Source organism: Vigna angularis, chromosome 1 (assembly GCF_016808095.1).
Source record: "Vigna angularis cultivar LongXiaoDou No.4 chromosome 1, ASM1680809v1, whole genome shotgun sequence".
Taxonomy (NCBI): domain Eukaryota; kingdom Viridiplantae; phylum Streptophyta; class Magnoliopsida; order Fabales; family Fabaceae; genus Vigna; species Vigna angularis.
In genome coordinates this window covers 28,004,742-28,032,704 of record NC_068970.1, presented here as the reverse complement: position 1 = coordinate 28,032,704, position 27,963 = coordinate 28,004,742, and the positions used below count along the sequence as shown (strand labels likewise).

Below are 27,963 nucleotides of genomic sequence, written 5' to 3'. Positions count from 1 at the left end.
TCCTATTGAACAGTCATTACTTGTTTACATGAGTAAAATTCAAGTAAAGCCTTCAAATATTCTATTCACTTTAAAAAATATAATGTTTTTAATGTCACAATAATAAAGTAAATCTATAACACAAGGTATATATACAAACGATCTTTGAAAGGGTCATTGATGGAAGCCTCCTTGGTTGGAAACTTCAATGTTAGATGCTGAAAACTCAATGTGCAGCGGATGAAGATTAATTGATGTGGTTGAAGTGTTATTCGGTGAAAGTGTGATATATGTATGGTGACTTTCGAACAAGAAAAACTGGAAGAAATTGTTAAGCATTTCTTTACTTGAATTCAAAAGTGATTTTACAAAGGCTAGGCACTCCTATTTATAAGTAAAGGAGGCCTTTCACTCTATCTACAATTCCCTCCAATTTTCGAACTTCAAGTGGAAAAGCCAGCTGGAATATCACATTTTCCATGCCAATTCACACTTAAAACCTGGTAATCCATAACAACAGTATGTACTTTTGTTAAATATATAAATAAATTATAAAAGTGATTTTTTATTGTAAAAATATGTATTTCAATTTAAGGTGTATTAACATGTTTAATTCACTAACCATTAAACAACTATTTTTAAGATTAAATGTTAGATAAGCTAGACATACCTTAAGATGGACTAAATTCAATTAATCTCTTTTGAAAGGATTCTTGTCCCATTGCAGGGTTAGTGAAACTAACGGTCTTAACTCAAATTTGTAGTGAAAGTTATATTAAAGTAAATGTATAATTAATGAATTCGATGTAATTATTAAATATATGATAAATATAACAAAATTTTGAGAATTTATGCACAAACTACAGCATGAGATGGAAAAAGACTATAAATATAAAACATTGAAACTCACTGCTATAAACTTGATATAATAAAAATCCATTACAGTGGCATAATTTATATAAGTAATTAGGAAGTCACCGTGATCATTTTGCTCCAGTGGTAGGAAGATGTTGCACCCACAAGAATGGCAACTCTATAAATCATTTCAAAAAGTGAAACACAAATCCAGAATACCTGAGAGAAACTTATTTATGGTAAATCAAGGATACAAGAGGGCACAACCAAGTCCTCTGAGATTATACATAAGAAGAACGTACCCTCTTCTGACCCAAATGCACTGACAGATTGAATACCAAATTTGTCATCTCCTTCATTCTCAGGTATATCCTTTAAGAAAGTCAACAGAGTAATTTTACTTTCATATCGGGCACACATTTATAATTTAAGAAAACAGGAAGGTTTTATCCTTTTACCTTGAGCAATGCTAAATTAAAGAGAAGAAACTCAAGAATGTTGTAGAAAAAATCAATGATCTAGAATCATAGTTGGCCTCTTGAACACAAAGGTTTGCAGATTTAATATTACACACACATATTAGCACCCAAAAACATTTGGCTTTGTAGGAGGGTTCAAGCACTACAATTCTCTTCCATCTCACAGGGTAGCTGCAAATTTTAGACACACGAGTTATGGAAAAATAAATGTAGTCACTATCAAACAAAGTTTCCAAACAGAGGTTTTAGAGAAGCTTAAATTCAAATATAACTACTGAAAAAGAAAAGAAGTGTCACATAATTTCGATCCTTAAAGCCTTCTTCCAATAAACAAAGTTTTCCTCCTAACAGGAAAATTAAGTGTAAGTACAGATGTTGTTGAACATTTACTGCATAATGTTCACCTGAATTTGGTAAAGCACAAAAAAATTCTTGTTATAGAAAATGAACAAATCTTACAAAGACAGTTAACAATTATGCCCTAAATAACAAGGGGAAAATGAAGTGTATGTGCCATGAAAATGGACTTACATCGATTGAATAAGCAGTCCCCAGCAAAAAATGGATGGAAAGAGCCCACAACAATGGAGGTACAATCCATCCAATCCCAAAACTCTGTAAAGGAGATTAAAATGATAGTTTTTAATAACAATCACATTAGACAATTTTGAAAGAACCTAGAATATCAAATGTGAATTTTCATGATGATTCTCAAAAGTATTCGAAATAATACTAAGTACTTTGTAATAATAAACAGAAAACATGAACCCATTTTCATGGCTCACCAAAAGAAGAAGCAACAGTGAAACACCCAACAAAGATAGAAGCCATTGATGGTTGGTTGTAAATTTGTTTCCGAAAGGCTTTCGGGCACAGACTTATAATTCCATTGCCTGCCGTGAAAGCAAACCAGCCACACCTAAATAAACACGGCATCAAAATTAAGAAATTGAATATAACCACAAAGTATGTATTTTTATCAGGTATGCTAAAGGAGTGAAAGGGTATTAATTGTTAATTTGCATAGATACGCGCATAACATATAAAGGACTTTTGTTCTTCTCCTTCTCCATTAACCTCTGTTGTGTGGCAAGTCTTGAAACACTTGCACAATATGAAATTATGTACTAATTTTATTTTGAGAACAATATAATAGGTAACAGAGGTCGTATCAATATTTAAGTATCATATAATAGAAATACTTGCCAAAGCGACATTAAGCTCTGAAAAAATCACTACTTCAGTAAACATACACTATCAACTAAGCTGATTTGGAAGAGATATCAATGCATCATAACTTGTTGTGTCCAATAATCCATTAGGTGGATCAGAACCCTAGGTTTGAAAATTGGGGATCTTCAAAACGTCATGAACCCTACAAAAAACAATTTCAGATTTGATGCAAATGGAGAACAACATTGTTAAGATATAAATACATTTTCAAAACTGAAATCGGGTTCGATTCACATACCTCTACACAATGAATAAAAACGGACATTCTCATCCAAGCTTCATTTCTTTCGAATTAACATCCAGTGAGTTTCGAACGTCAATCAAGCATATGGTCAGTGAAATGAAGCAAAGATATTTTCAGTAGGGAAAGCGCAAAAGGAGGGAGAGCTCGAGAAAGAAGGGGTAAACCGAGATGGCATAGAGAAATCATAACCCCGATGAAACATCTTTTATAATAAACTGAGGTCTTACCTAAAGCAAAGATGAGATGCAAGGTTGTCGTTAATATGGGATACAGGGTCGTCGTTGAGAGAGTGAGGTAGGGCTGCCATTGAAAAGAACCCTGCAAAGGGGAACACTGCCAACCAAACGCGAAGCCGACATAGGTTGCGAACCAAACAAGATAGTGGAGAACGCGGCAGAACCAAATGAGAACGCGAGGGAGAACCTACAGGAGAAGTAAAGGAGAACGCACGAAGAAGAGAACGCGGGCAAGTCAAAACCTTATTTTCAAAAACAATTTAATAACTCTTAAAGAGCGCTTATATTAAAAAGCGTTGTCTAATGTATTCTAACAGACAGCGATTAAAAAAAACGCTATTTATTAATTTATTTTAAATTATGATTAAAAAATATAATATTAATTAACTATAGATAGCGTTTTTTTTAATAAGTCCGTTCCACATATTTATAGATAACACTTATTTAAAAAAAACATCTATTAAGTGCTATCTATGATCAATTTTGTAGTAGTGATTGTTTCCCCTTGTTTCATGCGGAACATTTCATACTCTTGGCTTACAATATTTCTTCTAGCTCTTCTAACATCATCAGTACCTTCATGAGTGATCCTAGAACCTCCCACATTTCTTAAGCAGTCTTACATATTGAGATCGTATAAAACTCATCAACAGTTAAAGCAAATGATATTATATTTCGAGCCCTTACATCTTGTTGGGATCTTCTCCTATCGTCAGCCTTCCATTGGTCACGACGTTTACGTTCCTGTAAATTGTTAATAAAAACTCCTTCAAATTCTTCATGAAGGATGACCACCTCCTTTGAATATTCACAAAGGATGAACACTTTCTCTAAATCTTCACAAAGGATGAACACCTTCTCTGAATCTTCACAAAGGATGACAAGCTTCACTTAGCAACAAATACAACACCCAATCACAACCCTAGTGAAAGTTCTCGCTCTATGTCAACACCAAGTTCTCCAAGCCATAGCAGAAGGGTTACACAAACCCTAGAACACACTTATCATACAACACATAAGCAAACAAATAAGAATTTTGTATTTTTGTATTTTAGAATTAGAGTCTTAAATCAATATAAAAATATCTCACTCAAGGATACCTCGAAAAGTCCGTTGTCAGCTATTTAATGCGTGATAGTCGATTATCCACTTATGATAATCGATTATGCACTTAATGAATGCACAACGGCCAAAAACATGCATTAGAACTCCAACGGCTAATCATGATAATCGATTGTGGTAGGTCATAACCGATTATGGATAATCGATTATCATAGGCTGGTAATCGATTATTCCAAAGACAACATGAGTTTTTAGCTACTTTCAAAAATCTCTATCTCATAATCTATTAGCGTAAGTGTTAATCGGTTAATGTAGAGTTTTTCTACTCCAAATAGAATTTTAAAGCATACAATACATGGAATCAAGGATAAATAACATTCTATACATAAAACTACTAAATTACAAAAGCTTTAACACAAAACAAGTCTCCATGAGGATCTTTGCCAAGATTTTTCCATCGTCAACTATGATTTCATCGTAGTTCAAATTTATGTAGATAATGTTATATTTGGTGCTACTAATGAGTATATTTACTAAGATTTTTCCAAGATGATGTAGGATGAGTTTGAAATGAGTATGATGGGTGAATTGAAGTTCTTTCTTCGATTGCAAATAAAGCAAGAGGTCGACGCATACAACAAACGATGTACGTTAGGGAGTTGGTCAAGAAGTTTAAGTTGGAACAAGAAAAGGAGATGAAGACTCTTATGCATCCAACAACTAGCTTAAGGCTAGATTAAATCTCTACAAAAGTGGACAACACCATCGACCGACAAATGATCAGTTCATATTATATCTTACTCCATCTAATCTTGATATAATTTTTAAAGTTTGCTTATGTGCTAGATTCCAATCTGACCCTAGGGAAACCCATATGACTGCTATTAAACAAATCTTTCACTATCTTATTGGAACCTACTAACCTTGATGTTTACTATAGAAGTGATATCTTTACCAAACCCTTGGTTGAAGAAAGATTTGAAAAATTGAAAAACATGATGGGCATGAGACTTATTGAGTGAATGTCTTAATTTAATGTGTTTATTTCTCATCATTTAGCATTCAAAACTAAACATCATAAGACATATCATCTAGAGATGTCATGCTCTTTTATATGGTCTAAGACGAATCGTCTAATAGACACCTCTGATTGCATGCATAGTAGTGTTTAGTGTTGTGCCAAATTCTCAATAAGCAACATCTAGGATAAAAAGGCATTTCAAATTTCGTAAATTAAGCATAAACATATAACATGCATTTATTGAGACATGATGATAATTATTACTCACCGGTCATAGTTCCCCAGAAACCCTTTTTTTCCTCAAAATGTTACTGCCTTTTTCAAACCTTATAAACCAAGTGTGCAACCTATGTTTCTCACACTTTCCGTTCAAAGAATTTCTCCTTCTAAGATTCTCTCAAACCTTTTGCACTTTGCCTCCCTTAAACATTGCTCTAAACCTCAAATCTCACATATGGTCGATCAATTGAACCTAACTACTGAAGTAGCTTACGCCACAACAAGAATGACATGTTGCCTTAGCTCTCACAAGCCTGAGAAAAAGAAGAAGAAGAAGGATGAACAATGGATTGACCCTCAATGACTTCACACTTATGGATTCAACCTCCTCGTTGATGTCTACAGATGTGTACTTAGGAAGGTTTCTAGATGTAATGTTCTCATCTTCCCCAAGTACAGTACGAAGCATCTAGTATTACTTGATGCTCGTATACATCATCTTCCTACACTTAGGAACCAAGGATTAGAGGATCAACCAAGGATGGCCCATGGAATATGGTAAACAAGAAACTGGTGAATGATGAACACTGGACGTGCCTAAACCTATATGGAAGAATACACAGAGATCTACCATATCAACTTTGTCAAAATCCGATAGAAATGTGTAACAACAAGGCAACACAGTGTAACTAGCCTAACACACTTTGAGTTGTTTATCACAACCTTACCTGACGACAAGATATATTATTGGATCAAGAGGTTCATCTGTGAAATGAAATTAAGAATAGTATCTCAATGTTGACAGCATAAACAGTTGGTAAAAATGAAGAAATCACTTGTGAAAGAGTTGCCTCTACTGAGAAACATCGGGAAGAAATATAAAATATTCCTCAAAAGATTTCTAAAAACATCGTTTGCTATCAGATTTCTGAAGACATCGTCCAATCTCTACTCAAGAAGCTTCATAGACCAACGAATCAACCACCACCTCCTCTCCTCCTTTTACCGTCTAACCAACTCAACAAACAATCCCCTCCACTCCACAACCCTTAAACACTCTACCCCTAAACCTTGAACTACCTTCTAACCTAACGTCTATTACCTTGTTGCAAACAAATGCATGATATCATGGCACAACATTTTGCTCACACTGTTGCATAACTTGCTACTATTCTAGCTTAAAAGAATGAGGGGTTCCTATAATTGGTCACTACCATCAACAACCTCACACAAAAGATAATCCTTTTGCCTACACCAAACACCCAACCACTACCACCTCCATCTAGGAAATGATGTCCTTTCAAACCCTTTTTTATATTTATCAAATAAGAGGGAGAAAGTATGTTAAACACTGATAGGTTATCTAATTTAGGGGGAGTTAAGGGGTGTATAGGGGTTACGGGGAGTACATTTTCATAAAGAGGAGAAAGTAAAGTCTTATCTTTGTTAAAACATTGAATATATTTTTGAAAACATTTTTTTTACTCTTATACATTCTCACACCATTTCATTCGCTCTAATATTGTCAATACATTTGCTCTATCATATGATCTCATATTATTTATGCATTTGCTTTGTCATATTTTCTCTAGTATATATATGATATGCAAAGTTACCCTGATACACATATACGTTGCATAAATTATTTATCACCTATGTTTGCTTTGGTATGTATATGTATTGCATAAATGATTGATGACTTATGGAAGTCATATATCATTCATATTTAATGTTAAATAATTGCTCTGATCTTATGACTAACATAATTAAAATTATTATAAGTCATGTATGATCTCGCTCACATATTTGTTGGCTTTGACAAGTAAATGCTACAAGATAACGTTTGAACATATGAAATGGCTATAATATGTCAACTATATGAGATATCACTTACACTTATTTTTAGTAGTTTTGATATATAAGATGTCATTTAAACTCCATTGCTATAGCTCTTATATATAAGCAATATAAAATACCTCTTACACTTACTTTTGATTCAATAGCTCTAAGATGTAAACACTGTGTGAAATATATCGTCTAAACTCATTTTCTCTTAAAACTTGAATATATATAAATGTTATATCATGAGATGAGCAAACAATTCATAAAAGTACAATTATGCTCTGATCATAAATAAAAAAATATATTTTTGAAATACTTTATCTCTAATCAATATTGTCTAAATTCTTTCAGAACTCTTATAAACATATTTCTTTTAACATTTGTATTTGTTAAACATAAAAAAATAAGGAGATTGTTAAGACAAGATCGTCTAAAGAGAATAAAGTATCTAGCAACTCAAATTTCAAAGTTTAACAAACAACATATAACAAAATATCGTTTAGTGTACAATAGTGTCTAAGCAATTTGAACATTCTTATTAAAAACTAGATAAATTACAACATGTCAACTATAAAAGGTTCAACAATATTTGACAAAAACACGTCTAGAGAAATTAGTAAACACTAAATATATCTCATCGATTGATACTTCTTTAAAAAAGCTTAGACTCGCACTAAGCGCTAATATTACGAATCATGCTTCAACACTTTATCAACGTATAGAACATTAAATGCATGAACATACTATATGTTGTCTGCTCTGATTTTTCTCTCTTTATCTATGTAGATATTGGTAATATCAAGATCTACTCAAAAGCATTGCACGTGGATCAAAAAGACATTTTGAAATAGGAAGACATTCCTAGAATGTTTCCTAAAGCTTTATGTTCTGCCAAAGTCGTACAAGACCTCATTGTGAAAGCAACGCTTCTCTTCCCAAGCTATAGATAAGTACATATCGTCCTACGAGAAGTCACCTAATGTCAAGAAGATAAACTCTCTTTGAGTAACGGCCATCTCTCAAAAAAAGCTATAAAATGAGCACTCACACAAGATGATGGCAATGCTTTAGCTAGGAGAAGCCAAACTTAAAAGCAACCAAGGCATGGTGTTCACGGTTTCAATGAAGTAATGATGTGCAGAATTTGTGGTGGTGTGGAAGGTGGGTTGTGTCACGGTTTTGATGGCTTGTATGGTGAAGGATGAAGTGTTTAAGGGTTCTCTTAAGATAGGTTGGGCTAACTCTTGGAGGAAGGTGGCTAGAGGAGGTCACTTGGCTTGCTCTAACCTAAGGTGACCTTACAAGAGTATAAGTGCACAAAATTATAGCATAACCTTACTCTATTTCAAAGGTGAATACATAAAAGAGAGATGTAAGACCCATATAAAATAAAAATATATTTTATTTTGTGATACTAAATAATAAATTATGGTGTGAAATGGTGTGCAGAAAATATTAAGAAAGTGAATAAAAATTAATTAATATTGGTTTTTATTTTAATTTTCGAAAATGCTTGAAAGAAGGCTTAAGAAGTGTTGTTTGCAATATATTAACAGTGAAAGGGACCTTGGCCTAGTGGTTGTGTGCATTTGTGAAGGGGGGCGCTAGATCTTGAGGTCGAAACCCCCATGCCTAAAATAAGGTTTCCTAGCTCCTTTTTATGATGAATTTCGGTGTGGTAACTAAAGCAAATCACATGTCACTTCATGTAAGCTTTTTTTATGCTTTTGGCATGGCCTCAATTGTAACACCCATAGTGGGATGCGACATATATAATTTTTTTTTTCAACACCAATTATATAAAACATGTTCTTCGTATATTCAAAACCCTTATTTAAATATTTCACGGAAGCAAATACGACAAAACAAAACTGATGTTCTCACAAAACATGAAAACTACAAACATAACTTTTACAAAATTCACCAAGTCTGAAAATTAAAGTTAAATATAAATATAGAAATTCTGCAAAGAAACTTTTTCCCTTTCATTTGCAAACCAACTTCATTTGCAACATCATCTACTCTTGTACAAGTACGATCATCGAAGGAGGAAACTATCACAACAAACATGCAAGAGTGGGCAACCAGAAATATCATTTAAAATAACGCAATATACCCACATTAAACACAAAATATATCAAACCAAAATACCATATCTCAACGCAAAATTAATATCATAGTAAAACCATTCATGAACTAATGTTGTTTCCTTGCATTGTGTCGTCACAACCTATTCTCAATAACAACACGATTTGAGTCGTCGTCCATCGCAACTTCAGACCTATTTCCCCAACTTCTCAAGAACTACCGAGTAAAAACACCTTGAAGCCTTTGGGTGAGACATCCAACCTTATCGTTTCCTCATGTAGGAGAAAGGCTAACACTCAAATCTCTGTCTTTATACGAGTCTAGGGAAAGATTTGCACACAAACTCAACATTGTTCTTCATGCCCAAGCATGAAATGGGCTACTATTACTTCTACAAAACCAAAACCCACTCGATAAAAAAAAATTTTTTTTACTTCAATCTCTTTTTAAACAAAAAACAAAAAAAGGGCCTCACCACCTCACATACTAACATCTTTCAAAAGAAAGAACTCAAGCTGAAAAGAGGAAGCCTAGCTCTATAGACAAAGGCCATATACACCCAACATTTAAAGGGAAAACTTCTTCTTTGAAAATTGCGACATGGGACCTACAACATTTAATTTACTTCACATAAAACATCACACAACCAAGGCCTACAACATTTAATTGCGACATGGGACCTACAACATTTTATTATTTTTCACTTTTCCAAAACCACGTTCCTCCATCCTTTCACACTAAAGCTACAACACTCACCACTTTTTTTTCCACACTTCTTTTTTCCATGCTCTGCATACCCTAACACATAACCACCTACCTCTTCTACCTTGTTTCTGCTACTTACTAAGCAGTCAAACTCCCTTCCCTTTCCTCTCCTATTTTTCATCTTCCAAATTTCCTACACCCACCACATCATCATACCCTTCATTATCTCCTTCAATCCACTCAACTAAACTCTCTTTGCACACTAAAACTGAGACTCTCTCTTCTTCTCTCGACCCACTTTCTCTGGTCTTCATCATTCCTTGAATTACTTCCCTTAGCAACCACAAATTTATTTCACCCATCAATCACCACTGGTTTCCTAGTGATTCACACATTCATAGTGCCCAATGAGAAGGTTAAGACCTTCACCCTCAACCCATTACGGTCTACTTATGGTAATATCCTGACAAAAGCAAAGCCTAATGAGAGAGTAAGGGCCTCACAAACCCAACGAGTCAAACAAAGACAACCATATATAGGAACACAACATATAAATATGTATAGCATCACCAAAATTGTTCGAAGACAAAACATAGATCACATAAATATACTGATACGTTCAAAACATGATGTGAGGAACCACCCTCAACCTATGAAAATTCATTCATGCACCAATATAATTTCCTAGTGACATGAAGTGCATCCTAGCAACCCAAAGTAGACCCCCAACATAAAAGCTTTATTTTTAAACTCAATACTACAAGAAAAACACATGGTTTTCTTCAACTACCTAAAAAACACTAGAAGGGGGGTTGAATAGTGTTAAATGGAAAAATCTTTTCGCAACCTTTCAAATATAGCACATTCATCGAGTACTAGATTTCTCAAATAAGTATTTAAAAGTTTGACCTTATAAATGATTGAGAATCGTTTAGTGCGAAAGTTACTAGTATGTAAAAATAAAATGCAGTTGTAGGTTTTAATAAGTGAAGAGTTTAGACAAAAAAAAAATAATTGCACAGATATTTTATACTGGTTCACTTCAACTTAGTTACGTCCATTCTCCTCTATCGATAGAGGGTTCCACTATAATCTTCAACAAGATTACAACTGAGTATTCTCACCACTCTTTGTATTCTCAGTCAACGAATAACCTTTTGTTATCCTAGACTGGATGAGTATTCGCACCACTCTTGGTATCCTCAATCGGCGAATAACCTCTCGTTATGCTAGACTGGATGAGTATTCCACAACTCCTAATATCCCTTATCAGCAAATAATCTTCTGTTACCCTAGATTAGTTTGAGTATGACTGCTTAGATTTCCTTAACTCCACTAAGTTCAATAAGTGTTTTAATTCTCTTTAGAATTGCAATCAACGATTGCTTACAAGCCGTTTAGACTACTACTATCATGGAGAGAATATATGTTCAATACAAAAGTAAGCAAATATTACAATGAAGCTTGATAGTATACTACTTGATTTCTCTTTTTCTCTTACAAAAATAAGTAGATATTGTAGTAAAGCTTGAGAGGACTTATAAGTATTTCACTCTATTACTCCCTCTTCTTTCTTCTTATGAAAGTAAGCTATTATTTTGATGAAGCTTGAGAGTATTTGTTTTCTTGAGTTCTTCTCTTTCTCTATATCCTTGGTTAGAGGAATTTTACATCGATAAATCAAAGAGATTTCCTTACTCAATTTTGATGATGTTAATTCTTGATATTCTTCTCTCCTTGATGATATAGTCGTTTTGATGATGTTTGTCTTGAGATTTGATAATATGACTATTTGAGGAAACTTTTCTCGAGGTCTGATTACTACTAGCTATTGGTGTAGGTGTCTATCATAGGATGAAGTCTTTTTTGTTTCCACAACAGACATGCTTTTCAGAATTTTATCAAAAGCATATTTGACTTCTCATTTGGCACAACTTTCGATAAATGAATTCATTCTTATTTTATATATGAACGCTTGTAGTAACTGTCCTACACAAGATGGAGTTAATGTCTATACAGTAAGTATGCCTATTTCCTGTTTACTTTGATGTTTTCAATCGTTGATCATTTAATATTGTTTAGAGTTTGTTCAAGGTCTACTATTTTGCTAAGAGTGTGTTTGATATCTTTTAGTCTGTAAGAGGCTTTTGTTGTATATTGTATTTGGGTCATCATTTGCTAAGGTGAACATTCTGTGAATGTCATCCACTTTTGATTTATTTAGGTCGTAGGTGGATGTGTGTAGTACATTCATCAAATATCTTTTATGGTTATTACCTCTAATCTTATTATTTGTTTTATCGGTAGCTTACCCCATATATGTTTGTCTTTATGTGTTTGTGAATGAAAATTATCGGCGATGATTGTATAATGTATTATACATGAGCAGATGATGTTGTAGATTTTCCATAACCATGATTTCTTCGAGAGATGACGGGGAAAGGTTTGTGATTTCTTTAAAAGTTATTGTGCTTAGACTTTTGAGACAATGTAATTGGAATTATTTTATTTCCTCATTTATTTTAGTTATTTTTGAATAATGTAATTAGACAAGTCTTTTGAAACTATTATTTTTAAAATAAATTATGCACATTTAAATATTGAGGTTTTTAAAAAATATGTTTCCCCGATATGATAAAAGTTTGAAATTACCGATTTTTGTAACAACTCGTGACACCCTGAATTTAAGGAGTTACAGTAATCGATTACAATAAGTTGTAATCGATTACGTCATGTTGAAATCATTTATGGGTCCACGACTTTGTTGGTAATCGATTACAATATTATTGTAATCAATTACCAATGGTTGTAATTCAAATTACAGGTTATTGCAATCGATTATAATTATGTTGCAATCGATTACTAAAGGCAAAAATGGGTAAAACAAATGAAAGAAATCGATTAGGGAGTTGGTAATCGATTAATAGAGGGATTTGGCCATAGAAAACTTGTGATATTTGCTTTATACTCATCATATATTGGATAAAATGTATAAAGTAGAAAATAAGATACAATATAAGGCAGAAATGTAGTTTATTAATATTAAAAGATGATAAATACAAAGATGTAAGAATTATTGACGATATGGACAAGTCCCCTTATGATGACCTTCGTTGTTGTAGTAAGAACATTTTTTAGGCTTATCTAAGGTCAGACGATCCATCTCATTATAGATTCTAGTAGTAGTTGGTCTTCTCGATGTCTAACGTCACATTTGAGGATTTGGTATGAAGTTTGGACCAGTATAGCAGACGAATAATCTTCATTTCGGAAGGGGTGAAATTGTACTTCATATACCTTGTAAATATTGTGAAGAGTGTAAACCAAATTGGTATATTGCGTTAATGGTATATGTGAATATGCACAAACAAAAATGTCACAATGACATGGGGGGCGAATAGCTTGGAAGTGACCAAAATCACACAACCATTCATTTAGCCTAACATTATACAAAATTTGATGTGGGTGATATTGGTGGGAGGTTGAGATTTCTTGAACATCAAATTCAAAATTTTCTCGATCAAAGCGATGATTATGAAAAAATGGCGATGGTTGTTGATTTTTCTGAATAATGTCAGTAATTTCTTTTGGATATTGGTGGCCTGTTATTAATATGTATTGCGTTTTTAAGCTTTGTTCAACAAACTTTGATTGTGACCTCCCAAATGTTGTTTTGATTAAAGCACAAATTGATAGTGAATGTGCTCCCTTTTAGCATAGAGTTCATGCACTCAACCAGATTTGTGATCATAAGTCAATATCTTCTGCCTCTATCAAAAGCCTGAGGCCACTTTAATAAAAAAAATTCTATCCAAGCTACATGTTGGGGGAATTGGTTTGTCATTGTGGTAAGTTTTGTCATTACAATTGGTTGCTTCACCTCGTTCACTGCAACAACATAATAAAAAAATTGTAAGAATTAGTGTAGGAAATTTAAAAAGTAATTTGGTAGCAAAGACTAGTTAATTAGTACTTAAGTTTATGAATTGTCGCGTGAGTTCTTGATTTTTGAATTTGTTGTTGAAGTTGGAGGCTAGATGACATATGCAATAAATAGAATTTATACCATCCTTTCCCCAACCAACTTCTTTTGATCGTAAGGATGATAATATGTCCTTCCCTTTGTCAATGGTGATGCAAAGATTTTTCCTAAGGGGTAATATGCTATTGAAGTAATTGACAAAACCATATCAATGCCTCCTTTCTCTCACCTTTGACAATACCAAATGCCAATGAAAAAGATTTCTATTATCGTCTTGAGCAATCGTGGTGAGTAAAATTTCATGATATTTACTCATTAGAAATGTTCCATCCACTTAAGAAAAGTTCTGCATAATATGTTGAGGAGAAGAGTGGAAATGTCGGTGACCCAACAAAAGGCTAAGGTATCGAGCCTGTTGTAGAATAGAATCGTTCCCTCCTTTAGCAGAAAATAACAAAGCACAAAAAGAAAGAGAAATCCTCTTGAAGGCATCAATCACCTACTCGATCACTTAAGTGAGGTCGCTTTGTCTTAGATAATGAGTTTGGGGAGGTACACTCTTCTTAGCCCTAATCATAGAATGTGTGAAGGAATCGAAATCATATTTACATCAACTGACAACGAGATTGTGAATTGTTTGAATTTGAACATGCTATTTGATTCCTTCGTGGAGCTCCAATCTCGTGTCTTAGAGGTAAAGCAACAAGATTGTGAATTGTTTGAATTTGAACATGCTCTTTGATTCCTTCGTGGAGCTCCAATCTCGTGTCTTAGTGGTAAAGTAGTAATTGTGATCATAACTAGTGAAGGGGGCTCCTCGACGGAGATGGAGAAGCTATAGGTTGAGGTTTTAAATTTGAAAGTGTTTGAGGAATATGTCAAAGCAAAATGAAGGTTTTAAGAGGGAGCTATTTGATCATATGGTTGATTGCAACTCATGGAGTACTTGATGCTTGCAAACCGAGGTTAGAGAAAAGGAGACAAAGGTCAATGTTGAAAAGCCTTTTTCAGTCGCAATAAAAGCCAAAAAACCAAGGTCTCTCTCCCCCTAATGTAGATACGGAAAAACTCGGGATCAATCCAAGGACATGGTCCTTATTAAGTCTTAAATTTGCTAAGCTAACCTAGGTTAAAAAAGAAAAGAAAATGCGATGGGGAATGAAAATAGATTGAATGAATGAATTATTATCTAAACTATTTAAATGAATGAATGAATGAAAGATTTTTGTTTCTTTAACTGCAACTCATAATTCACCTATGTAGGCCTAGTATGCATGAAACTAAGAATCTTGTTTAAAATTAGCCTTTGTGACAGCACCAGAATTTATACTAAGAAACATAGTTTTATGCACTTAAATGGTTCAGCTCTGATGTAAATGTACTATATGCAGTATGACATGAATCTAGCATTATTAAATTGGTCAAGAAGATGCCAAGTATGCAAGAACTCTAAATGGGTATTAAAGATTTATGCATGAGATTGGAAAATGATTACAGAATTTAAAATCCTAATTAATAGAACGCATGACAGATATTTTTTTATGCACTTTTTCTGGTGAATACATAAATTTGAGTTCTAAGGATGCTAATGCACTTGAAATGACCTAAATTAATGTAAAGGTGTTATTTCTAAACAGATGAAGCAAAATGATCAAGTGATTATTTGCAGAAAATGATATGAAACACACAAGGCCAATAACATTAATATGAAATGATGATTATGAATACTATAATGCAGAGAAAGAAAATGTCTAACCTAAAATCGCCAATTGGGTGTTAATTATTATGCACAGAACTAGAAATGTGAGTACAGTGCAGAGAGAGAAATTGGAATCATGAAAAAGATACAACTACAACTATTGAATTTCTCAAGTCCATCACAAAAACCATTCTTTATACTATTATTAGTCATAACATATATACTCAAATTAAGAACTACACACGAATAAAAGGTAATCCGAAGAATAAGAAAACACAAGCCATGAAGAAAAAAATTAAAGAAATTGGGAATTGAAATCTACCCAAGTTTGCTTTGACCGAAAATTTTACTAAAAACAGAAACTTGGAACCAGAAAAGAAAAATTTGCAACAAGAAATTATAAAGATTAAGCATAAAGGTATCAACAATTGAAGAAAAAGAAATTTGAACAATCTGATTTAGTAATTTGAATGTACCTGAACCCATCTCCACTCAAGAAGACATCTTGGTGATGGAATGCGCACTTTGGGATCATTTAATTCCAAGAACGAATCACAATTTGTAGACTAGAATCCAATTCAAACAAACTACAAACAAGAAAGATAAAACCTGAACTGTAATTATAAAGACTAGAAACTATGTGTACAAGAAACATTGAAGAACATTAATCCAAAGACAAGAAACTGGTAAATCGTAGAAGAATCAGAATCAAATGATAACAAAACCAAACCATTTGCATTTAATTCAAGGAAAAATGGTACAGGAAGATTACATTATAGATTCATAGATTCATGAGGCCTCTTTGTACTCACAAGAGCCTGTAACGTAGTCCTAGCCTTATACAACAAATTCAAAGGGGTAAAGAACTCTCTCCGCCAAAACTGTTTGAACTCTGTACAATTGTAGAAGAAAAGTAGCGAAAGAAAAAATGGAAAAATCGTTGCTCTCATTCTACTCTCTCTATTATACTCCTATGACAGATTACCTCCTCTACGAATTACAGATTACATTATAGATTACACAACTCTCTTTTTTTTTACACGCTTTACTACCCAACTCTGTACTCTACTATCTGCAACTACAACCCCTTTTTTTTATTAACTTCGTTCTTTTATAAGGGAGAAGAAGAAGAACTCATCTCTAACCGCATTCGAAAGCATAAACAGATTCATGCTTCCCACGAATCACATTCTTCAAAACGGCCTCTGGTTGCACCCACTGGTTAGCCCCTTATAGGCAGCATCATCCTTAGGCCATGGTCCCGAAATCTGGTTCAGCAATGCCTCTCAAAAGGCTTCTCCTTGATGCTCTTAGGGTTGGCTCGAACCCTAACTTCGATTTGGGAAAAATTGAATTCCCTTCCCCACGCCTCTCAACTCCACTTTGCGTTTGGTAAACAATGTGGTGCGTTTCACGCTGTGTTAACTTGAAGGTGAAAACACTGTTTCTAAAGAAAGGATAGCGATGATTTGCGTGGCAGAAGGTTGCGGATTTACGAGCGAAGAAATGCAGTGATTTGCGAGATGGGGCTTTTTTTTCATCTCGCTAAAACGAGGAGATTTGCGCTGATTTCTTCGCAAATTATGTGTGCCCTCGTGATTTTGTTAAATACCACGAAGGAAAGAAGCGTGTACTGTGCACTCACGAGAAAGAATAGTTACAGCAGCAAGGGAGTTGATAGGAGGAAATATATTTTTGTGATTTAGATGTGGTTGTTGCAGGTTGGTTGGATGTGGTTGAGAAGAGGAAGAACGGGGTTGATTGCAGCTTGATGTTGAGGAGCTTGATGGATGAAGATGAAGTTTACTGAAGCAGCGGCGCTTGAAGAAGAGTTTCATGTTGTTCAGGCCGTGTATCCGGTTCCACTGGTTTGAAGAAATTGCACACAGGGAGTATTCGGTTCCATAGCTTCTGCCATTCGGTTCCAGCTTGCATGGGATTTGAAGAATGCTGCGTATTCGGTTCTACAGAAGTTGTATTCGGTTCCAGTGAATGCTTGAGCATGTTCTGAGCGTGTATTCTGTTTGAAGAATGTTGCGTATTCGGTTCTACAGAAGTTGTATTCGGTTCCGATGAATGCTTGAGCATGTTCTGAGCGTGTATTCTGTTCGTGGGTGCAATATTCGGTTCCCCATAGCTGCATTCTTCCTCCCTCGCGTTGATTCCTTTCCATAACCATGTAAACGTTTGGTTGATGCTTTCGTGTTGCAGGTTGTTGGCGTCGCTGTGCAGGAGATCGTGTCCATGAACGTGCACATGCAGACGAAGAGCAATACAAGACAGAGGGAGTTGAACGATTCTAGTTTTAATGGCAAGACGCTAACCCTTTCTATCTTTCTGTGTTGCAGGGTTTTGGGAACGAGAAGGTGTATTTGGTGGTGCATGAAATGGTTCGAAAGGGTAAGAAGAAAAGGAAGTAGAGAAGCTTTGTTGCATGGTTGATGATGCAGGTTCAGGGAAGAAAAAATCATTACTGTTTGAAAGGAACTGAAAGAGCTCAGAGTTGGAATAAAGAGGAACTGAGTGCATAACAGAGTAATCCAGCAAAAGCAAGACATATAAGTCTCAGTACCTTTGGTTTCTTCAGCCATCTCAGTATTTGGTTGAGCATGAGCAAGGTTTGCATCCGACCATTCACCTACCACCACAAACCGAGAGCCCACATTTTTGGATGAGAGAAACCCACTGTGAATAAAACTTCCTGAAAACTAAAATTTTGATGTTCAAAAAACCGAATTATGGTTGTGCTTTTTTACTGCCCCAAGAGAGAGAGCACTATCACAAGTGTGGAACGAAATCCAATACTCAAACTTGCACATACACTTTTTCGGTGCAATTTTTTGATGATATTTAGATTAAATTTAGTTTTAATTCTTAAATTTAAATGTAAAATTATAATTTATACCTTTTAAATTTTGACATACTTTAATTTTTAATTTTTTTAAAAAATAGATATGATTTTTTTAATTTATATTAATTTACTATTTGATAGTAAATTATATTACAAACAAATACTACATTTAAAAATAAATTCATTTTACTAAATTATAATTTTTTTACTTTTTAAAAATTAATTTTAATAATTATTTTTAATTTTTTACTTTTTATAAACATTTTTACAATTAAATATAACATTAACAAATAACATTTTATATTACTTTAATAACTAGGGGTATTTTGGTAATATTTAATTTTTACCAATTAAACAAATTTTTTAAAAGTGTCACATCAATCAAATCTTACACTAATTCTCACAAACTTTACTTCTAAATCCACTCTCAATTACCTCCAAATCCACTCAAATAAACACACAAAAATTTACTCACAAATTCCCTTAAATCCATTCCATCACTCTCCCCCAAATTATCTCCCCCGATCATCCCAAGTGAGCACAGCCTAGGGCCTCAACTATTGCAATTAACTAAAAATATCCCCTTTGACCAAGGATTAACTTGCAAAAGGAGAGAATTAGGAGAGAGGTTAGGTAAAACAAGAAACCTATCCAAGAGAAAAGAAATTTTTATATTTTTTTTCTAAAAGAGAGACACAATTTATTATTACAAGAAAATACTACTAAAAAAAATTTTTAAGTGATTTTTTTAGAAAACTCTAAACTTTACACAAAAACTAAAATCTAACCTAATTATAGAAATTTAGAAACTAAAAGAGACTAAGAAAGTATTTAAAAAAAAAGACGAAAAAGTGGAGAGTTATTGAAAAAGTGGAGAGTTATCAAAGATGAGTGATGTTGATAGATATCCAAAAACTAAAGAAAATGAATTTTCTTTGGAAAAAAAGACTTTTGGACTAGCCTAGAGGGTAATGCATGGTATAGAACCTAAATATTGTCCTCAGCACAAAACGACAATCTCGAGAAACACATGAAAAACAAATAATTATGTTAAGACAACATAAGTAACACTAATCAAGGATTAACATACCTTATTAATTAGCCAAGACTTAAAGCTACTATAATGGGATTTTGATGGCAATCTCCTAATTAGTTAGAAGGAAAACAATGGAGGTGGTTATGGATGGATGGTTTGCGAAATAATGGTGGAAGGTGAATTAAGTGTCACATGATTTTGGTGCTGTTATAGATGAGGGAGATTGGGTTTGTGATGCTCTAAGAGAGGTTAGGCAAACTTTTGGAAGAAGGTGGCTAGAGGAAGCCACTTGCGTTGCTCTAGCCTAAGGTGACCTGATAAGAGTAGTATAGCTCATAATTGGAAGCATAATAATTAGAGCTGTCAAAACGAGTAACCTGACTTGACCCACCACGGGTTGGTCACTTAGTGAGCCAACCCAACCCAACCCAACCCAACTTACTTATTAGCGAGCTGAAAAAATTCGAACTCAGTCCGACCCATCACAGGTTGGTGGGTTAAATGGGTTGGCTCACTCACTCACTTAATTATAAGTTTTTTTAAAATAAAAAAATATAATTTTTTTAATTCAAATCTAAATAAATTTCACTCTAACTCCAAAGACAATTCAATATATATATATATATATATATATATATATATATATATATATATATATATACATACATCCAAGCGCAATCCAAAAACAAGCACAAAAGATAAACAAATAAGTTTTTAATATTAATAATTTTTGTATCACTTGTCCATCTATAATATTAGAGTTTTGAATAGATAAATCTATAATATTTTTCTCTCTTCAAACATCTTTGTTTTTTTATCTCATCTACAATATAATGGAAAAAATGCTAACTAATAATATTGAAACACTAAATAATAAATAATTAAATTAAATTAGGTGGGTTGGTGAGCCAACCCGGCTCACCACGAGTTCAACCCGAATGAGCTGGTTTCTAAGTGAGCCGGGTTGAAAACTAACCCGCATAAAAAGTTACATTTTTTTCAAACCCAACCCGGCTCAAACCCATGGTGGACCGGGTTGGCTCAAGGGTTACAACCTATTTTGACAGTACTAATAATAATACTCTAAATCAAAGTTAAATACAAAAGTGGGAGACACTTTTATTTATAGGTTAAGGATGTCTCCTAATTTGTAGAAGCTAGACCTAAAAGACCTACCTTGGCTAGCTTTGAGAGCAAGGAGAAATCCTCTCGAATAGAAGGGAAACAAGTGGCGAAAATCCTCTCATTGGAAAGGGTGACATGTGACCACTACGTATGAAAAATCCTTTCCATTCCCAGAGTGACATAACTAGAAGGAAAAACTCTCCAAAGGGAGAAGGACATTTGGCATGACTCCATCCCTCCTTGTCCACCAAGTTAGCTAAAAATGTTGACCCATTGATCAATACATGGCTTTGGACGTCCCACCTTAGTCAACATTGGGTCTTGACCTTTTATTGACTTGAGTGGTCAAACCCTATTCTACTTTGTCCAAAATACAAAACTCAAAATAAATTCTAAACTACTAGACCCATAATACAAAACCTAAATAAATCATAGACTACTTGACCTAGAATATAAGACCCAAAATTATTCTTACTCTACTAAAAGTTTTATAATGGTTCTGATAAAAAAAAAAGAGAATCTAGACTCATCTTCCACGTATAACTCAACTCTATTTGGTGAAGAATACGGTATTAGATCTCATAATAAGATTTGCGAAACTTTTCATCGTGTAAGAATATCTCATTCCAACGAGAACACATACTAATTGAGAAAAACCTTCCTCACTTTTCTCAAATTATTCAAATCATAACGTATCAAACTTTACATCCGGAAGAATGGCCCCAAACCTATGACTTGAAAAAAATAGGAAAAAAACATATCAAAGAGAACATGAACAAACTTAAATAATCTTTTTTTATTTATTTTTGTTTTAACTAAAAAAACATCATATCAATATTTCTTTTATTTCTAGTTGCCTTCTCAACTTAGATAAAATGCATGCAAAGCAAAAAAGAGAAATTTGTCATTACTTGACAAGAAAAAAGATTACATAGAGTCATAATTGTGTGCATCCTTCGGTCAAATTCATCAGTACACACTGATCAATTACCATGCAAATATATTGAAATGGGTGTTGAGAAATAATTCTCACGTGCTTCCCATCCGTAACCATCATTCCACTATTTCCCCTCTAGCAACCATCATTCTACTATTTTCCCACTAGCAACCATCGAGTAACAATTAACTGTTTTATTTTGTGACAAGTGAATGTAACTAAATATCGCATAAAATATACTAATTCAAATAAAACAGTAAACATTATTATTGAGGTTGTACTATGTGATGTCCGCAAACCAAAGCACTACTTACACAACTCGACAACTAATCTAGCATGAATCTATAGTTTATATATGTTTTACTGATTCAGTTCAATAGTTTTTCAGATGATTATCAAGTTACGAAGCTAATTTAACACGTCAAAGATAGAAAAGAAAACGAAAGTTGATTTATCATATATCTAATTCTACAACCAATGAATTTCTCGCTAACCTAAGTGGTATACATTATTCATGTTATATGTTTTCTAATATGAGTTCTACTTCTACTGTGTCAAACTTTGATTTACTCTTTTCTTATAGTCCCATCAATTTATTTATGAGAATTTGAAGTTATAAATGTTTATGATAAAAATTCGGGAAACAATTGCTGCATGCAACCCCCATTCAACTTCACGTGTCTAACCTCCGCTTCCGCGTATACTATCATAATCACACTAGTGACCACTTATTTTCAAGACTTTTAAGTGCTACTATAAAAACTTCACACTCTAGAACCAAAAGGCAAATTATTCATTCCTGAACTCCCTCTTTTCCTTGTGTTTCCACTCTTATTACTTACCGAGTTATTGTCATAAGTGCTAAGTTATACCAACTTCCTTACTACTAAAAAAGATGAGCAATGAAGTTCATTCTTTACATGTATTCATCATCCCTTTCCTTGCTTATGGCCATTTAATTCCCACCGTTGACATGGCCAAATTATTTGCTGAAAAGGGTGTGAAGACCACTATCATCACCACACCCCTCAACGAACCTTTCATCATCAAAACCATAGGAAAACCCAAAACCAGCAGCACCATGATTCATGTCCAAACAATCGAGCTCCCATGTGCCGAGGCTGGTCTACCTAAAGGGTGTGAAAACACTAACTCCATCACTTCCGGGGCCTTATTTCCTGCATTCTTGAGGGCTTGTGGGTTACTTCAAGACCAGTTTGAGCAACTGTTGCTTGAGCAGCGTCCTAATTGTGTCGTTGCTGATGTTATGTTCCCATGGGCAATTAATTCAGCTGCCAAATTTGGAATTCCCAGCCTTGTGTACGACGGGACTAGCTTCTTCTCTATATGTGCTAACGAGTGCATGGGACTCTACGAGCCCTACAAGAATGTTTCTTCAGATTCTGAACCCTTTCTCATTCCCAACCTTCCCGGCGAGATTACAATGACAAGGATGCAGGTGTCACCTCATGTCCTCAGCGATGAAAGCGCAGGCGTGACAAAGTTGTTGGAGGAAGTAAGAGAATCAGAGTTGAAAAGCTATGGAATGGTTGTTAATAGCTTTTATGAGCTGGAGAAGGATTATGCAGATCACTTAAGGAAGGTTCTTGGAAGAAAAGCATGGCACATAGGCCCAATGTTTCTTTCCAACAGGGTTAAAGAAGAACAAGCACATAGAGGAGAAGAGCATGAGTGTCTACAATGGCTTGACACAAAGAAACCTAACTCAGTTGTTTATGTATGCTTTGGAACTACCACAAAGATGACAACTTCTCAACTTAAGGACATTGCTACGGGTCTTGAGGCTTCAGGGGAAAAATTCATTTGGGTGGTGAGGAAAAGCGAAGAAGATGGAGTTGAATGGCTACCTGAGGAATTTGAGAAAAAGATGGAAGGTAAGGGACTAATCATAAGAGGGTGGGCACCTCAAGTATTGATTCTTGAGCATGAAGCAGTTGGAGCATTTGTGACCCATTGTGGATGGAATTCAATTTTGGAAGGAGTGGTTGCTGGGGTACCTATGGTAACATGGCCTATTGCTTATGAGCAATTTTTCAATGAAAAATTGGTGTGTGAGATCCTTAAAATTGGGGTGCCTATTGGAGCTAAAAAATGGGCTGCAGGAGTGGGAGATACTGTTAAATGGGAGGCAGTAGAAAAGGCTGTGAAAAGGATAATGAGTGGCGAAGAAGCAGATGAAATGAGGAATAAAGTTAAGGTGCTGTCGCATCTAGCTAGGGAAGCTGTAGCAGAAGGAGGATCTTCAAACTCAGATTTGAATGCTTTAATTGCTGAGTTGGGTTCACTCACCGACCGAAATAAATCAATTTTATAGTTTCATATCCTATTGAAAAACAGAGTGACGTATTTAGTATTTTGGAGCATCTCTTAGAGCTGCTTAATTATGTTGTGTGTGCTGTTACGAGCAAAAATTAGAAAAATATTCGAAAAAGTAATAAAACAATAACAGAAAAGGAATTGAAGCTGTTAATGGAAATTTGAGATGATTTTCATAAAAAAAGGCACATCTGCCATACAGAGGAGATAGATAGTCCAGAGCCGTATAAAGAAAACTGCGTAAAGAAAGAATTTATGTTGAATAAGACTCATATGCCCCTTCTATATTTTGTTCTCTCAAATGTGCTTAATAAGAATTTATGTTAAATAAGAGTGATATTAGAGAGACTTGTTAACAAGTGAGTGAATTATCATGTGCTTATGTAAAAACAAGTGCTAAAACTGTTTGTATATACAAATGTTCTTTCTGCTAACTAATAATAATAACATACTAATTTTAACATTCTAATTTTTCATAACATTCAACTATTATGGGATTGGTCACACCTACAATATTACAAAGTAGTCAAGTTAAAGAAAATCTATTATATTATATCTAAATATGACTTATAATAATAAAACATACCTAAAATCATGCATGACTATAAGATATTGCACCAAACCAAAATTGTATTAGTTTTTTACAAAAAGAAAAAAATTGAACTCGAACATCCTACTGTATGTCTTAGCTCCATCTCTTCTTAACATCGGTTTATCAGAGGCATTTTTACCTAAACTTACAAACTTATTGTTTATCATTTTATTAGTGCTCAATCAGTTTCATATATACTGTAATTTTAATACGAAATCTACTAGTAAACTTTGTTTGAAAATATATGTTTTATTTTTTTAATCATTAGTTATAGTTCAAAACGAATTTGACACAAATATATAAGAAACAAGAGCTTAGTTGTCATGTGTAGCCACCAGAAAGATCTAAAGGTGCACAGAAAATTGGTGCAGGAATTAGTTGATGTTGGTTTCAACTGGAATTGGTGCAGAATTTTGTTTTCCTTCTCTGGATTTTTATAGTGTACATCAATTTTATATATATATATATTTTAAAAGCTTTGTTTAAGTGTTGCAAGCGTTGGATTTTGGAAGAGAATCTTGGTTCTTGTTTCCAATAGCTAGTAGTTGCTGGACCAATTTTCAACACCACAGTTGAAACTATCCCTAAATCCAAAAGAAAAGAAATTTCTCAAGACGACTTATCAAATGATGATAGGTCTATATTAGTCTCCTTGCATAAGGGAAGAAAATTGTAAATAGAGGCATCATTTCCTTCCTCCTCACCTATTAATTTTTCGTCACCTGTAAATATCTCTCTTGAACATGTAAATATCTGTCTACATTAGTCTCTCTTGAACATTTCCCATTATTTTTCTATGTATCCTGAAGAGAAAATCATACCTATAGAAGACCAACTATTAGATGAACTAACCTTTACTGTAAACAAATTAATTAGTTAAATTGTTATCTTTGTTGATTGTCTAAAATGTTGGATGATTTCCAAGATAATGTTCTTTAGGCTTCACTAAATCTGAAGATAATGTTTTTGAATCTTTACAATAGAACATATGCATACAAAAAGTTCCCATTCAAATTTAATATATGCAAGAGTAGGGAAGAAGAAAAATACCAAGAATTATACTGATACACCTTCACAACAAGAGTATACTAATAAAAGTAAAAAGATTATTCTTTTAATTAAACACAATTCATATTTAACTTCATATATTATTAGAAATAGTTGTCTTTGTTTATACATGCTTCACTTGTATATATAAATTAGAAATAATTCTCGCTATAACTTGTATATTTCCTTAAGTTCTAAACTAAGAATAACTTTTTTTCTTGTGTTTAGCTATTTTCAATTTATTCTACTCATATTATATCACTGTTTGGATGTATTGTATAACTATTTATTTCAATGCTTAACCTTTAGTTACGTGTAAAGATTGAATTTTTTTAACCGATAACGTCGTTTTCCTAAAAAAAATTTGAAAATATATTTAATGTAGAAAATAAAAGAATTTCTACGTCAACTGATGTAAAAGGAATGGTTATATAATACCAATTAGACTTTTGTCATTGAAATTGTATTAAATTTAATTTTATAGTATGGGACTTCTTTACATTTATTAAAGAATAAATGATACATGCAAAGAATAAATGAAATTGATTATGTATTATTTTATAAATGTTTTTTTTGTAGATTTATCGATAAAAGATGAAAGTGGAGGGTGGAGGGAAGGGAAAATCAGGGTTTTGAAGAAAAAAAAGGATGAAAAGAGAAAGAAATATATATGATACAAGATATAGTAGAAATGTAGAGAAAGATATAAGGAGTGATTACTAAGAAAGTCAAAAGAATGTTTCACAACACATTGTTATAGGAAAATTCACTCCATAGATCATGTTTACACAAGTTGGTGGTCTAGACCAATTAATAATAAACAAGTTGGATATGTATATATGATTATGTATCATTAGACCAATTAATAATAAACAAGTTGGATATGTATATATGATTATGTACCATTAGACCAATTAATAATAAACAAGTTGGATATGTATATATGATTATGTATCATAAAGTATAGTGTTAATGATTTGATTATTAAATTATTGGAATTTGTTTTAATTCCTTAAAACCACACTAAGTTAAACCGTATATTAGAGTAGAGACATAATGATGGAAAATTCAAACACTTTTAAGAGAGGGGAAGCTATCCATAAAGATGACATTAACTCTATCTTGTGAGTTTGTTTAAGGTTTGTGTTAAGACTTAAGTAGCGTAGGATTTTCTTTAAGTTAGACATCCAAATCAAGTGAAAAGTGTGTATCATGTGTCATGTGTCATGCTTTCATTGAAAATGATTTTCTTTTTAGAAGTGGCCACATGACACTGTAGGAGTGGAGAAAATTTCTTTTTGGTAGTGGTCACATGTCCCTCCACCATTAGAGAGGATTTGTTTCTAGTAGTGGTTACATGACACTCTAGGAATGGAGAAGGTTGTGTTTTGTAAGTGGTCATGTCCTTCCTTCATTGGAGAGGATTTGTGGACACTTGTCCACTTTCCTCATTTTTTTCCAATGAGATCAAAGGTGAGAGATCATGCTTTTAGAGTTAGAAGGAGACACCCTTGGCCTATAAATATAGGTGTCTCCATCCTTGTATTTCATCTTGGATTAATGTAATGTTATACTGCCAAATTATGGCCATACACTTCCTAGATCAAGATTTGAGCAACCCTAGAGGACCCTCTAGTCACCTTCGTCCTTGAGTTGGTTTCACCTCTCTTGGAGCCACCAAACACTACATCATCACCACCATATCTCCTAGATTCCATGAGCTTCTACACCATCCACACCTTAGCTCATCATCCTTAGACCATTTACTACCACTTTTCTACACCATCCACACCCCTCCATGCACATCTCCTAGTTTTGGGCCAACCTAGCTAAGGAGGTTCTCATCATTTGGTATCAAGAACCTTGGTTCTTCAAGAGCTAAGTTTCCTTCGTTTCCTTATTTATCTTCATTGTTTTTATGTGTTTTTCTTACTTGTTATAATCTTGTTTCCATTTTTGTTGTTTTTATGGTTCTACTTTGCTCTTGTCAAAGTTGTGCAACATAATGATTAACATGTACAACAAATCAAGAGGGGGTGAATTGGTTTCTTATGGAAAATTGAGCCTTTAATTATTTTCTCTTTTAAATTAAGTTCCTTAACGATAAACTAAAACAAATAAGAGAGTAAGGAAGAGAGAAAATTACATAGGTGATTTTTATACTAGTTCATATCACATAGATCCTACGTCCAATTGTTAATCTAAAAAGGGAATTAACGTTTCACTATCACAAACCAACAAAATGTTACAATCACAACACAATTTAAGGTTAGAACACCTCTCTTGTTATCACAAGAGATGAAACTCATTTCCCTTTAAACCCACAAGGGATGAACACCTCCTCCAAATGTTTTACGAAGGATGAGCACCTCCTTTGAATCTTCACAAAGGATG

The 27,963-nt window shown here is 33.7% G+C and overlaps 2 protein-coding genes across 2 annotated transcripts; one reads left to right on the top strand and one right to left on the bottom strand.

Annotated features, from left to right (window-relative positions):
- Window positions 1-869: 869 nt before the first annotated feature.
- Window positions 870-3,277, bottom strand: LOC108342323 (uncharacterized). Its single transcript, XM_052872113.1, has 5 exons — window positions 3,018-3,277; window positions 2,099-2,232; window positions 1,845-1,928; window positions 1,293-1,484; window positions 870-1,206 (listed from the first exon to the last, which is right to left on the bottom strand). Exons 1-4 carry the CDS (start codon window positions 3,095-3,097, stop codon window positions 1,474-1,476), a joined length of 309 nt encoding a protein of 102 aa, XP_052728073.1. The 5' UTR covers window positions 3,098-3,277; the 3' UTR covers window positions 870-1,206; window positions 1,293-1,473.
- Window positions 3,278-22,372: 19,095 nt separating this feature from the next.
- Window positions 22,373-24,203, top strand: LOC108342377 (scopoletin glucosyltransferase). The gene has a single exon (XM_017580144.2). The coding sequence runs from the start codon at window positions 22,489-22,491 to the stop codon at window positions 23,926-23,928; it is 1,440 nt and encodes a 479-aa protein (XP_017435633.1). The 5' UTR covers window positions 22,373-22,488; the 3' UTR covers window positions 23,929-24,203.
- The last annotated feature ends 3,760 nt before the right edge of the window (window positions 24,204-27,963 follow it).

Bases quoted from the DNA above. Each gene is read 5' to 3' on its own strand.
- LOC108342377 (XM_017580144.2), top strand. From the start codon at position 22,489: ATGAGCAATGAAGTTCATTCTTTACATGTATTCATCATCCCTTTCCTT.
- LOC108342323 (XM_052872113.1), bottom strand. From the start codon at position 3,097: ATGGCAGCCCTACCTCACTCTCTCAACGACGACCCTGTATCCCATATT. The intron at 2,233-3,017 runs GTAAGACCTCAG...GTGTTTATTTAG, and splicing joins GCATCTCATCTTTGCTTTAG to GTGTGGCTGGTTTGCTTTCA. The intron at 1,929-2,098 runs GTGAGCCATGAA...TCTCCTTTACAG, and splicing joins CACTGTTGCTTCTTCTTTTG to AGTTTTGGGATTGGATGGAT.